The 14580-nt window shown below is 41.7% G+C and overlaps 1 protein-coding gene across 6 annotated transcripts in view; it reads right to left on the minus strand.

Annotated features, from left to right (window-relative positions):
- The window catches only part of LOC114100560 (RNA-binding protein 12), a 34428-nt gene continuing 19848 nt past the window's right edge, over positions 1-14580 (minus strand). For 5 of the 6 annotated variants that reach the window (XM_027945332.3, XM_027945335.3, XM_027945333.3 and 2 more), the window contains 15 exons: positions 4810-4938; positions 4536-4715; positions 4324-4398; positions 4175-4246; positions 3959-4039; positions 3697-3786; positions 3510-3596; positions 3306-3392; positions 3146-3205; positions 2931-3064; positions 2771-2825; positions 2139-2190; positions 883-1016; positions 507-743; positions 1-333 (listed from right to left, as the gene is read on the minus strand). In XM_027945332.3, coding sequence (XP_027801133.1) covers positions 193-333; positions 507-743; positions 883-1016; positions 2139-2190; positions 2771-2825; positions 2931-3064; positions 3146-3205; positions 3306-3392; positions 3510-3596; positions 3697-3786; positions 3959-4039; positions 4175-4246; positions 4324-4398; positions 4536-4715; positions 4810-4938 — 1614 coding nt within the window. In that variant the 3' untranslated portion in view covers positions 1-192. The remainder of the gene's footprint in view (positions 334-506; positions 744-882; positions 1017-2138; positions 2191-2770; positions 2826-2930; positions 3065-3145; positions 3206-3305; positions 3393-3509; positions 3597-3696; positions 3787-3958; positions 4040-4174; positions 4247-4323; positions 4399-4535; positions 4716-4809; positions 4939-14580) is intronic. The other variant, XM_071608888.1, reaches the window with a different exon arrangement.

Genomic DNA, 14580 nt, shown 5'->3' on the forward strand with positions numbered 1-14580 from the left:
TGGTCTTTTACTGGTCTTTATTAAATGATAAGGGACAAACAGGAAGAGCAGCAATAGCAGAAGCCAGTATAAAAGTATCAAATATAAAGTGCTAGCATGGGGGGAGAGTCTAGGGTTGGGCCATAGCCCAGAGAATCTTGGGGGTACAAGGCTAAGGACCTGGTCTAGCCATAGCCCACCCTCCAAGGGAATCTAGACCTGTGGGGTCTGGACAGGACCCTTGGCGGGGGATGGAGGCATCTTGAATGGGGCCCAACCTTGGGCCTTGAAGTAGGAGACCACCTGTGTAGGCACTTCTGCAAGTACAGTCTGAGCCAATGCTTCCCGAGGAGCCTGCCAGGAGAAGAAGGGCAAGGTCAGTGGGGGCCTACAACAGCTTCCTAAGGTCTACATCTCACACCCAAGGAAGGACACAAAACCAAAGACCCAACCCTAAGACTTTGATGAAAGTCCTGAGCCTCAACCCATATCAGGAAGAGTAAACCCCCAGATTCACGCCCACTCACATTTTGGAATTTGCGATAAGGCACAAACTGTACTATGTCGCGGGCAGATGCCTCTCCAGAGCGTGTCCTCAGAGGCCCACCATCGGCGTCAAGCTGTTCCATGGCCTCAAAGTCAGCACCACCAACACCCACAATAATCACTGACATGGGCAGTTTCGAGGCATGCACCACAGCTTCACATGTGGCCGCCACATCTGTCACAGCACCATCAGTCAACAGCAACAGCACGAAGTATTGCTGGGGGTAAGCCCATTCATGCACTGAGTCAGATCCTCTTTCCCAAACTCCTCTACTTTAGCCACACACTCCCATACATAAAAAGTCCCTTGATGCACAGCCCTCACTACTCCATTGCTACAATACCCACAACCCTCACCGAGGCAGTCCCCTGATATGCAGCCTGGGCTGCAAACCTGGCCACATGGTTGATGATGGGTGCAAAGTTGGTGGGGCCATAGAGGCGTACTTGGGGTAGGGCTTGGCGGTAGGCATCCACAATGCCCTGGATGCCTGTAGAGAACAAGGGCAAGAAACATTATAAAATACTTGACCTCTCAAGATTAGGCTGATCCTGAAATCAGTACCCTGGCCAGAAGATTTGGGAATGTAGATGCATTTCATTCACCCTGTAACCCTGGGTACTTAACTCTATACAAAGAGAGGAGGAAAATTGCCTAAAATAATGGCTTGAATTAAGCATCATTATAACCTACTAAAGTAAAAATTATAATCTAATACAGTAAGAATCAATACAGATATTACTAGGGAAGAAGAAAAAGCTCAATAAATAAAAAAAGAAGAAATATAAATCATTTATCATAGTACTGATTCCAATGAGGTTCACCAATGGATATTAAATCTAAAGGGTAAAGGTTGATGTTTAACTGCGCATTTAAACAGCTTCAAAGTTTCTTGTCAAAAGACATTAATTAGGGCTGGGGATGTGGCTCAAGTGGTAGCACGCTTGTCTGGCATGCGCAGGGCGCTGGGTTCAATCCTCAGCACCACATAAAAATAAAAGATGTTTCTACCGAAAACTAAAAAATAAATATTAAAAAGTTCTTTCAAAAAAAAAAAAAAAAAGACATTAATTAGGGGCTGGGGTTGTAGTACAGTGGCAGAGCACTTGACTAGCATGCATGGGGCACTGGGTTTGATCCTCAGCTCCACATATAAATAAAAAATAAATGTTGATCAACAACTAAAAAAAATACTAAAAGGGCTTGGAAGACTAGCAAAATACCCCCTGCAGAGGAGGCATCAAGGTTTCTAATGATGTCCTGTGAATCGCTAGGCAACAAATAATAACAATAACAGCTACCAATTCTGAGAGCACTTATGTTGTCAGGATTACTGCTTCCTATTTACTGCTTTACTTCTAATTTCTTCAGTACTCAATAACTTACAATATTTACATTTATTGCAAAGCCCAAACACACAGAGGTGAGCAACTTTCCCCAAGTCATATAGTTTAGTAAGTAGTATGATTAAGATTTGACTCCAGAGGGCTAGCTCTAAAATCTACTCCTCTAGACAAAGTGTCAGCCACCTCCCCACCTGCTTTCTCTGCCAGAGGCTCACCACTCAGGAGTGGAGAGATCTGCTTCACAATGGAGGATAGAGGGAACTTACCTGCACAATATGGGTTATTGGGATTGAAGTTCAAGGGAAATTCATGTGAAACCTGAAGGCAAAAATGAAAATGAGTCAGTCTCCTTCCTTCCCATGTCCCCCTCACCATTATTATGCCGAGTGGGTGTAGCTCAATGGTACAGCATGTGCAAAAAAGAAGAAAAAACCCTATGGTATATACCAGGAGCTATTTAGTCCTAAGCTTGACATATACATGCCTACAGGGATGCATCCCCTTCAAGGCAGCAAGTAAGTTAACTACATCCCCCCCCAAGTTAGGATTCTGAAACTAAAAACAAAAATGGGGGCTGGGGCTGTAGCTCAGTGGGGCAGGGCACTTGTCTAACATGCATGAGGCACTGGGTTTGATCCTTACCAAAATATAAAAATAAACAAAATAAAGGCATTCTGGGGCTGGAGTTGTAGCTCAGCAGTAGAGAGCTTGCCTTGTACTTGTGAGGCCCTGGGTTTGATTCCTAGTACCACATATAAATAAAATAAAGGTCCGTCAATAACTTAAAAAAATATATTTAAAAAAATAAATAAAAAGCATTCTGTCCATTTACAGCTACAAGAAAAAACGGGAAGCGGGGGAGGCAGTGGGGTGGAGTGGGATCGGGGAGAGAGCTTACTTGCCAATCAGGGGGTACCTGGGCCCCAAATCCAAATGCTGGGAACAGCTTGTCCCTGTAGAAAGACAGTGAGTTGGGGAAGAGGCAGTGAGGGGATTGTAAACCCAGAGGTTGAAGCATCTGTAGGGAGTGGGACTGGCCAAGAGAAACGGGTACTCACGAGTCATAGTCTTGAACTACACTGCCCACACTCCATAGTGCTGTCAGGTATTCGTTGACTCCTGTAGGACTCAGGTAGTGCAGGGAGTCAGGTGAGGAGGGATCACCATTGGAGCCAGTGAAGTCAACACCTACCTGGGAAGAGGCCAGGAAGGGAGCTGAAGGGTTAAGGTTAGGGTTAGGGTTGATTCTCTTGTCTCTGGTAAGGCAACTTACAGTGAAGTTGATTTGGCAGCCTCCCATAACATAGTCCAGGAAGGAATATTCTGTTTCTACCTGCATATGAAACCAGTGTCATGCCTAATCAGGTAAAAGGGGGATGGAATCTTGGAGCTCAGGGTTCATAGCCCATTGATCCCATAAGCTACTGTCTCACCTGGCAAATCTTGACACAGATAGTTCCAGAGTTCTTATAGCTTTTCTTTTTCTGCTGCTTCTCAGGGTGGATACATTCAAACTCGGCCTGGTAAGGAGAGGAAAATTAGGGTAAAAATCTCCCAAGCTGCATTGTTCCCACTATTCCCTTGGATTAGCCATCTAAGCCCACCTCAATACACCTAAGCAGCGTTAACAGACTCACCGGGACTGCCTGTAGTTGGGCCAAGCTAGTGTGGAAAATACCAATGAGATCATGTGACCCATCACTGTCATGGTCTGAGCAGCGTACCTGAGGAAAGGTGTGTGTATATAGATAAAGGAGACAGGTTAGAAGTCCTTCTCCAGGCTCTTCTCCCTTGCTCAGTTCATTCAGGAAGCAAGCTCCTTACTTGGATGGGCGTGCTAGGGTCTCCACCACAGAAATGCTGAAAGGGAACTGAGAAGCGCTTCCAGGTAGGATTCAGGTTGTTCTTAATTACCTGGAGGTGGAGGGCAAGGCTTCCAGTGAGCTCTGGCCTGGCCCACGTGAGCCTGTGTGAAGTTGCTGCCCTTCCACACCCACCTGCAGTCTCTTTTTCCCTGTGTTCCAAACCTTGCAAGCCCAAGAGATTCTCTCCTACTCTTCCCCCACCTAATCCCAGGATCTCGCACCTCAGATCTGTACACCAAGTGCCATTTCCCATCACCCTGGCGGAAGAACTCCAGAAATGGATCAGATTTTCCCAGGAAATCCTGTCAATGCCACAAGACTTGTTACAAGACTCAGGAAGAAACAACCACTTTGCCAGCCCCACACCCATCCTATCCCCTATTAACCACCCCCACCCTTTATAATCTTGGGTCCCCAGGGCCTCCTCCCAGATGTACCTTCTTATCAAGGTTTCTGGCCTCTACCTCCATTGTTACTATACGACTATCCTTTAACTCCTGAGCTGAGACCTAGATAGGAAGGATTCTGTTACCTCATGAAAACTTCATTGTTGCTAAATTCCTACCTGGCCCTTGCTGGGGCTTACCGTGATGGTTCCCTTCCCAGCAGGTTTTCCAGGCTTCAGCATCAAGGGTAGAGTCAGCATTTGGCTGGACACAATCTATGGCAAAATAGGCCAAGGAAGCTTCAATGCCAGACAGCCAGGTCCTCTTGTCCCCCCTACCTCCAGGGAGCCTAGAAGCCTAGATTATCTCAGAGGGCACTTACTAAAGGATTCTAATCCCTGGCCCTACATACCTGTCCCAGGGAACACTCAGCTCCCCCTAGGAAGTCATCATCTCCCAGCTCTGGTGTCTTGTTGTCTATGTCATAGATTCCAAAGCGTAGTTTCTGGACTGTCTCAAAGTGATACTCGAGCTGCAGAGTCCTGGAGAACTCAGGGTTTGAGCAGTTCCGTACTCGCTCAGTCCGGCCAAGCTGAGGGCAAAGGCCAATAAGCATCACAATCACACACCCTTCATCCTAAAACCTAAACCTAACCTCCCTCCATAACCTCCAAGGCCCACCTCACCTCAGCCCAGTTGCCCCCTCCCACATCCTGTAAAAGGACGCAGAGTGGGTCTGACTTGGAGCTGATGTCCTTGTCAATGAGGTGGTCACAGGAAATGGACAGCTGAACCAAGGTCACACAGTTGGCCATCTGGAGGAAAAGAGCTCAGTCAAGCACCAGGACCATTCTTCACCCTTCCCTGACTGTAGGTCCCAGTTGGAAAGGTCAGCATTTTCACCCAGGCAGAGATGAGCTGGCATCCACTCCCAGAACACCCAAGGAAGAAAAGGCCCTATACCCTCAATATCCCCAACCTCAATGGCACAGATTCAATGATTACAACCAATCCTTTTCTCAAAGAGTATGACAAGAAGTTGTTGAAAAGGGGAAATAGCTTTTGACTCCTAAGTAATCCTCACTCAAACACTGATCCTAATCCCAGTCTTGTACTCCAACATTAATCTTTGCAGAAACCAATGAATCTCATTCTGAACCTTTACGGGCCCTAGGTCAGACCCTAATCCAAGTTCTAGTCCCATATTGTCATCAATGCAACCATGATCCAGATACTGCTCCCAAAAAAGCTCTTGCTTCAATGACTTGCCACCCTGGGCACCAACATCTTGGAGTACAGTTGATTCACCCACTTATTCTCTTTATTTTTTATTTTATTTAATACCAGGAATCAAACCCAGGAGCACTCAATCACTGAGCCACATCACCAGCCCTTTTTAAAATTTTAAGACAGGGTCTTACTAAGTTGCTTAGGGACTTGTTAAGTCCTAAGTTGCTGAGTCTGGCACTGAACTTGCAATTCTCCTACCTCAGCCACCTGTGTCATTGGGATCACACCCACACCCAGCTTCACCCATTCTCTTAATCTAAAATCAGCTGTTCGTGTCCAACTCAACATTTCCACTGCCACTATTTAGTCCATGTCATTGTTATTCCTCACCTAAATTACAGTATTAGCCTCTGGACTCCCATATCCTATGCCATCCCACATTTCCACTGCCCCATCTCCACCCCAAAAGGCTATTCTCAATATCCCAACCGAGGTGATGCAGTTAAAAAGTGGTAGAGCACTCATGGGTTCAATCCCTAGCAAAACACACATTCCTTGTCAAGTCAAAACCTTTGCCTGGGCTGAGGTTGTAGCTCAGTGGTAGAGCACTTGCCTAGAATATGTCCCATTCTCAACACCACATGTACATAAATAAAGGCCCATCAAAATAAATAAATAAATAAATAAAAATAAACAGCATAAACCTTTGCCTAAACCCTTTAAAGATTTTCCATTGCTCTTACATTTCTCTAACCTGGTCTAACACCTTCTTTCCTGTTCACTCATTCTAGCTACCCAGCTTGCCATTCTTCAAATAAGCCAACCACATCTTTCCACATATTATTGCATGGCTTGTTGCTCCCCTCCCCAACCCCTCATTCAGTATCATCTTCTTTGCTATGAAATGAAAAGGCTCTCCTTTCAAGCCACTCTAAAATTCCAAGCCTACCATCATTGGCACATCACATATTCCTTTCCTGCTTTTTCACTCTAGCATTTATAAGTGTCTAACAAATTACATATATTTTTATCTATATAATCTATCTCCCACACTAGAATGTAAATGCTGTGAGGGAAGGAGTATTTATCTGTTCTGTTCATTGCTGTGTCCCAAGCACCCAGACAATATTTGCTGAATGCAACCCAAAAGGCTGTTTCCAGCCTGAACTTTAAGCCCACCCAGCTCTTACTGGCCTCTTGCTTCCCAAATCAAGCAGCACAAAGCTTCAACATCTACCCAGTTCCTCCGCTGGACACACTAACTTGCATGAATCATAATTTGGCTCCAATATAGTTCTTCCTCCTAAAGCCACCGTACCAATCGTCTTCAGACTTCTTACTATTCCTATGTTCCCCTGCTCATACATCTGAAGACCATCTGTAACATTCCAACTTCCCCAACAGTATTCTCAGGATGCTTCCAGCCACAGCCATCCTTACACTGACCCTCAGTCAAGCTCTCTCCACACCCAGACCACTGCACCAATCTTGATCCCTCATGGTTTCTATTTGGAATGCTGTTAACTAAAGTTGAAGATTCTTAGAAGTCAACTTACCCCTCCATAGCACCTTGACCTCTGCTTGAATGCATCCAATGATGAAAAACCCACCATTCTTACAACCCATTCATATGAAAGTTCTGTTCCATAAAGTCCTATCCACACTGACCAGAGTCTGCAGAATTCCCACTTTTACCCATTAGTCCTACTTCTTTCCCACTCTGGACTATCAGGGAAAGCCTTATTTTATTTCTTATACTCTTTGCACAGTATAGAGACAAATGAAAAAGAATGCTCATTTCACTACTGCAGAAAATCTGCAACAGCTTAAAGGTAGACTAATCAAATTATATTGGTATTATCTGATAATACTAAGTTGTAAAAAACAGGGTATGACACTAATTCAACTGTATGTGTATAAGCATATATACAAAGAATTGGATATACACAAAAAATAAACACATACAGGAAAATGAAAGATACAACAAATAAATGTGATTTTAGAGCTGGGCACAGTGGCACACGCCTGTAATCCCAGCAGCTTGAGAGGCTGAGGCAGGAGAATTGCAAGTTCAAAGCCATCCTCAGCAAAAGTGAGGCACAAAGCAACTCAGTGACATCCTGTCTCTAAATAAAATACAAAATAAGCCGGGCACAGTGGTGCACACCTGTATGTAATCCCAGCGGCACAGGAGACTGAGACAGGAGGATCACAAGTTCAAAGGGAGCCTCAGCAATGGCAAGGCACTAAGCAACTCAGTGAGACCCTGTCTCTAATAAAATATAAAACTGGCCTGTGGATGTGGGCCTGTGGTTGAGTACCCTTGAGTTCAATCCCTGGTACCAAAAAAAAAAAAAAAAAAAAAAAAAAAAAATAGGGCTAAGGACGTGTCTCAATGATAGAGTGCCTCTGGGTTCAATCCAGGGACCAAAAAAAAGTGGGGCTGTGATTCAGTGGCAGAGTGCTTGCTTGCCTAGCCCATGTGAGACACTGGGTTCTATTCTCAGCACCACATGAAAAATAAATAAAATAAAGGTATTGTGTCCATCTATAACTAAAACAAAAAAATATTTTTTTAAAATGTGATTTTAGGGCTGGGGCTATGGCTCAGCGGTAGAGCGCTTGCCTTGCACGTGCGAGACCCTGGGTTCGATCCTCAGCACCACATACAAAAATAAACAAGTGAAATTAAGTGTTGGTCCAACTACAAAAAAAAGTGATTTTAGGGGTTGGAGCTGTAGCTCAACACACAGAGTGCTTACGTAGCATGCATGAGGCACTAGGTTTGATCCTCAGCACCACATAAAAATAGATAAAATAAAGGCATTCTGTACAACTATAATTATTTTAAATGTAATTTTAAGTACTCTGGAGAAGTGGAATGAGGTGGAAATTTATGTACTCTATATATTCTTCTGTAGTTTCATATTTCATACTGTTTTGTGGTACTTTTCCATTGAGCATGTCCAGCCCAATGTATTATTTATTTTAATTTTCAGACAGGGTCTTAGTTGAGGCTGGCTTCAAACTTGTGATCTTCTTGCCTCATCTTCCCAAATCACTGGGATTACAGGCATGTGCCACTGTGCCTGGTTTATTTTAGACTTTTTTTTTTTTTTTAAAGGGGCCTCATTAGCTTTTTTTCCTCCAGTTTATTCCTCAGATCCTCTTTGACAATTCATTCTTTGCTCAAAGTCTTGACTTCCAGTTAATAGTCCCTAATATCAAGCCTCAATGTCTCTTGCCTCCCATTTGATTTTTCCTCCCTAGCAATGTCCCATCTAATCATCACTGATGCCAGCTTAAAAAAAGTCTCTACCATAATTAAAAGCCCTGTATAGATGACCATGGCCCTTAAGTTCAGAGTCAAATTCCCTAGCAAGCCACCCTGTTACAACTACTCCAGAGCATGTACCTAAACAGAACTGAGCACTAAAATGTGGTAACCCTGCAATTCTAGTTCTTTTATCTTTTAAGCCCTATCTCTTGACATTCACCTACTCAACTAGTCATCCAAAGTTATTTTTGGTTCATCAACACAAACACAAACACAAACACAAATCTTAATTTCTTGTATAGCAAATATCTTGTCATCCAAGGCTCTGATATGACATTATTCCATTATGAATCCTTGCCTATCTTCCCTAAGTAGGATTTCATATTTCCCCTCTTCTGGATAACTAACCAGTCTTTCTGCAACCACACACACAATACTGTGTTGACTAGCCAAACAGAAATCAGATCATGCCATTCTCTGGAATGGTTTCCCATAATACTCAAAATAAAATTCAAAAAGGACTGGGGTTGTGGCTCAGTGGTAGAGTGCTCGCCTCGCACATGTGAGGCACTGGGTTTGATCATCAGCACCACATTAAAAATGAAATAAAGATATTGTGTCCACTTACAACTAAAAAATAAATATTTAAAATAAAATAAAATTCAAAGTTCTAACCATGGTCCATAAGGCCTGCAACATCAAATCCTTGCCTAACTAAACATCTAGCCACCCAAGCAAGTATGCTCCAGGTAACTTCCTATCTGAACCACAAATGTACAACATCAATCTGATTCTCCATTTCAGGGCCTCTGAGCTACTCCCTCCATAGTCCAGAAAACAAGATGACCAGGGACCATGCTTTGTTTGTCTACTTCTTTATCTCCAGTACTTATAAAAGTACTTACCCTATAGCAAATATTCAATGACTGATTTAATGTTGAAACCACTTCCCCTGAATTTTGAGTTTTGTCTGTCTTTTAAACTATGGGCTCTTTTTAAGTACTGCTAGATATTATCTCTATACTCCAATTACTAGTACGTAGTACACAGCTGGTATTCATAATCATTTGCTGAATGGATGGTGAATATGTTTTTTGATCATCTCATACTTCAGGCCTTTTTCATTTGAACTGACGTCCAGCAGTAAATTTTCCCTATTCTTATAATATTGAGCTTAAAATTTCAAACGCAGGACTCCTATAACTCTGTTAAATGACAATCAATTTAAAGAATGGACAAGAGATTGACAGATACTTCATTAAAAACAAAAACAAAAACAAAAAAACACACGAAGTCAGGCCCAGTGGCACACACCTGTAATCCCAGCAGCTCAGGAGGCTGAGACAGTAGGCTGAATTCAAAGCCAACTCATCAAAATTGAGGCACTAAGCAACTCAGTGAGACCCTGTCTCTAAATAAAAATACAAAATAGGGCTGGGGATGTGGCTCAGTGGTCGAGTGCCCCTGAGTTCAATCCCTGGTTACTGCCCACCCCCCCAAAAAACACATGCATCTGAAATAAGCAAACAAAGTGATCCACACCACTAGTCATCAGGGAAATGCAAAATAAAACCAAGGAGATAGATAAATTACAAACCTACCTCAACAGCTAAAAGTAAAATTATGGACAACACTAAATATTGGCAAGGATATGGGCTCTTACACCATTAGTGAAAGCAATAAATGTAACACAATGGAAAACAATCTGGAAAACTTATCAGGAAACCAAACATATACCTAGCCCAAGAGCATATACCTACTCAAAGGTGTTTATCCAAAAGAAATGAAAAGATTATGTCCACAAAAATTTATTCAGGCTTTTTTTTTTGGTGGGGAGGGACCAGGGATTTAAGTACTCAGGGGCACTCAACCACGAGCCACATCCTCAACTCTATTTTGTATTTTATTTAGAGACAGAGTTTCACTGAGTTGCTTAGGGCCTCGCTGTTGCTGAGGCTGGCTTTGAACTTGTAATGCTCCTGTCTCAGCCTCCCGAGCTGCTGGGATTATAGGCGTGCACCACCACGCACAGCTTCATAGCAGTTTTATCCATGAAAGCCTCAAATGCCAAAGAACCTCAACATCCATCAATGAGAATGGATATATATTAAAAACTATTCAACAACAACAAAATTAATGTCACATGGATAAATCTGAAGGATAAAGTATATAGATTCTATTTATGAAGTTTTAGAAGAGGCAATACTAATGTATGATAAAATTCAGAACAGTAATTATCCTCCCTTCTTTGCCAGGGGAGGGAACAATATTGACTGAGAAGAGCAAGAAAGAATTCTAGAAGGGAATGGAGGTATTTCTTTATCATGATCTGACTGTAGACCACAGAAATATATGCACTTATCACTTTTTATCTAATGATACACTTTGTTGTATAACATTTGACTGTATGTAAATTAATAAACACAACCCACAAATACTTTTCTAAAGACATGTTGAAATGTTTATGGGAGAAGTATACTGATCCTACAATTTCTTTATGCACCAGAAAGAAACTGGATTGTTGAATGGAGAGATATGTAGTGAAACAAAGGAAAAACTATAGAATCTAAGTGGAGGTCATATTCTTGAGAATTCCGTACAATTCTTTTCAACTCTTCTGCATGTTGAAAGTTTTTTATAATAAAATGTTGGAAAGTTAGAAGATTATAGCTCCTTCCCCTTTTAAGACTTTGTGGTAAGCAACAAAAGAATTAGCAGTGATTATCTGAGTTGATAGGCTACATCTGCCAAGTGCCATCTTCTTAAAGATTCCCCCAGAGAAGACCAAATACATAGAGTGAGCCAGGAGCTTCTTCCTGTGCTAGGCCTTATGTTCTGGAGAAGTAGAAAATTATTTTCTAGTCATGACCATGACACCACTTTCCCTACATCCAGATATAGTCCATCCATTTTCAGTTTCTTTTTTGAACTGAGACTCAAAATCCCAACGTTAGTCCTATGGGCCCAGGTGCATATGGAACAGGACTCTTGAGGATGTAATGGTACTAAGAGAGCTTGGCTTCTATTCTCAAAGGCCCGAGCCTCCTGTGCAACCAGTTTTATTATTTTTCACGGATCTGCCTCCTTTTGTTTTTTACTGGAATTGGCCAACTCTCTACAGATGTTTATAACCTGCAGTTTTCTATCTTTTGATCATTCTCCTTAAAATGATCTATAATCCATGGGATTATTAATCTCTTCCAAATCTTTAGTCCTTGAAACTCTACCTCCAAGCTTATCTCTACTTGGAAATCTGATAAAACTTCTGGCTCACTCCTGGTCACTCTTCTTTCCTGTCCCTGAATAACTACACAGTTTAAACCAAACTCATTCACTTTTCATATAGTGCATAATTAACCCTATGGGGCTTTTGAATTTTTTAGAATCAGGATTTTACAAAAACATCTTACATATCACATTTAAGTGGGTCAATAAAAGCCAGAAAATTAAGATTTTATTTTGTAAGAGAGGTCTGGCTAGTACTCACAAGATCTTTTGTGTGTTCTTCTATCAACCAGTATCTTATGTTTAACTAATTGGCCATTTTCATTCAGGACCCTCTAATCTGTTCTCTATGCTGGGGTTAAAAATTGCCTGTTTTCAGGGCTGTGGCTGTGGCTCAGTGGTAGAGAGCTCACCTAGCATGTGTGAGGCGCTAGGTTTGATCCTCAGCACCACATAAAAATAAATAAAATATTGTGTCCACTACAACTAAAAAAATATTTTTAAAAAATTGCCTGATTTGGGGACTGGGGTTATGGCTCAGTAGTACAGCACTTGCCTAGCATGTGCAAGGCACTGGGTTTGATTTTCAGTACCACATATAAATAAATAAAATAATGGTCTATCAACAACTAAAAAAAAAATTGCCTGATTCAAACCCAATAAAACCTACTCAGTGCTGTGATTGTGGCTCAGTGGTAGAGCGCTCACCTAACACGGGCAGGACCCGGGTTCGATCCTCACCACATAAAAACAAAATGCATTGCGTTTTGTCCATTTACACCAAAAAAAAAAAAAAAAAAAAAAAAAATTAAAAAAACCCAAGTTACTCAAAACCTATCAAAATGTATAACTTACTTATTAAATATTTCTCACTAGACTGTAAATCCAGATCTGCCTGATTCCCATTACAGTGCCTGGCAAATAGCAGATGCTGTATTAATATCTGCATATGTTGTATTAATGAATTCTAGGAAATGAGTGATAACCCAAGGATCCTTGGAAATGACTCTAATCTAGCTTTGACCTGCTGCTGAAGCCATCAAAGGGGAAGTGAGCTTTTTAGGAATATCCAACAGAAAAGACAAATTTTATTATCTCTTGGTACTTCCAGCTATCCTCACCTTTCCATCTGAAGCTACTTGGGAATTGCAGATGCAAACAGCTATTTTCTGCCTTTACTTTTTGCCATTTGGAAGTCACATTCCCTGCTGCTTCTCTTCGTATTTTTCTTTCTTCTACTCACCCCCAGTCAACCTCAATACTTTCCAAGCCCTGGACCCCGATAGGGTACATTCACACACTATCCCTTAAAGAAACCGTATTCACTCTCAATTTTGTAACTCAGAATTCACAAAATGTCAGAAATAAATAGGCAGAGAAGGAAAATGGGATTTGGGTAAAACTACATACATGGTTAAGTGAAATAAGTGCTAAATACAAATAGTCTGACTCTACCACTAGTCTAAAACTTTGGAATACAGTTTTCTTGCAAGATCCTCCCTTCCATTTATATTCAATAGTAATCAATAGTAACTGCATGGGTTCTTCAGCGAAGTGACAAGGCTTCCTACACTGTTTGTAGTCCTTCCTAGCCACAGTACAATACTACTGTACCAGATTACATCTTACTCATGTAACTTGGGCAAAATACTTAATCTTACTAAGCCTCTTTCCTCAAATGTAAGGGAATATTATTAATAGATTAATGTTATGTATGCAAGGTGTATGATAGGCTGTTACCAGCACGTGTTGGCTATTATTAGTATCCTTCAAGCCTAGCTCACATAGACCCCCCTTTTATCTTTCTAGCACTCAACAACTTCTTACTCTAGGGTACCATACTCCATTCATTCCACACAACAGTATTTTCTCAATGTTTCTCCAGCTATTTGTCAGTTAAATGACTAAACTTCTTTAGCATAAAGTAGCAGCATAAATGGCACTTCAGGGGGCTGAGGTTGTGGCTCAGTGGTAAAGTGCTTGCCTGGCATGTGTGAGGCCTTGGGTTCAAACCTCAGCACCACATAAAAATAAGCAAAATAATGGTATTTGTCCATCTACAACAAAAATATATTTTAAAAAAATGGTACTTCAGTTATCTTCTGCTACAGACAATAAACTTGAACACAAAATGGAAATTCAAAACAACTGAGGGAAGTTTGCATTAGTGTGCTAAAGCAGGCTGGTATAACTTACAAGAGCCAATTGTTAAATATTAAGGAACTGTGTGAACAAGTGGCCTTGGTAAGTTTAAAACTACAGTTAAAGTTAGGGTTAGGGTTTGTCTCCCCTGGGAGCAGTTCACAACAGGGTATTTCACTCTGATAATAGGGATGACTTGTCTTTTTTTTTTTTTTTTAATTGCACCTGTTTCCCTGCCTTGGGAGGTTCTAACCCTGCTCTTCATAAATCCAAGAACCTATCTTTTCTCATGGGTTGAGACAGATTCAATTCAATGCCACATGAGCTGAAATTTATCTGTCTTTCAAGCTTAGGAGATGCACTACCCTCTTCCCTCCCAAAAGCCTAATCAAGAAAGGCACCAGCCTGCAATTACTACCTCCCTTTCTTTATCCACCCTAAGTCATGGTACAGAAATTGTAGAGAGAGGCTGCAAGGAGAAAGAGAGGATCAAGTGTCTTGAGCGGTAGGATCACTCCTCCAACAACCAAAGCCACGCTCACACCTGTTGCCTACCTTGGCATGCTGGAGCAGCTCAAATGCT

This window comes from Marmota flaviventris, chromosome 2 (assembly GCF_047511675.1).
Source record: "Marmota flaviventris isolate mMarFla1 chromosome 2, mMarFla1.hap1, whole genome shotgun sequence".
Taxonomy (NCBI): domain Eukaryota; kingdom Metazoa; phylum Chordata; class Mammalia; order Rodentia; family Sciuridae; genus Marmota; species Marmota flaviventris.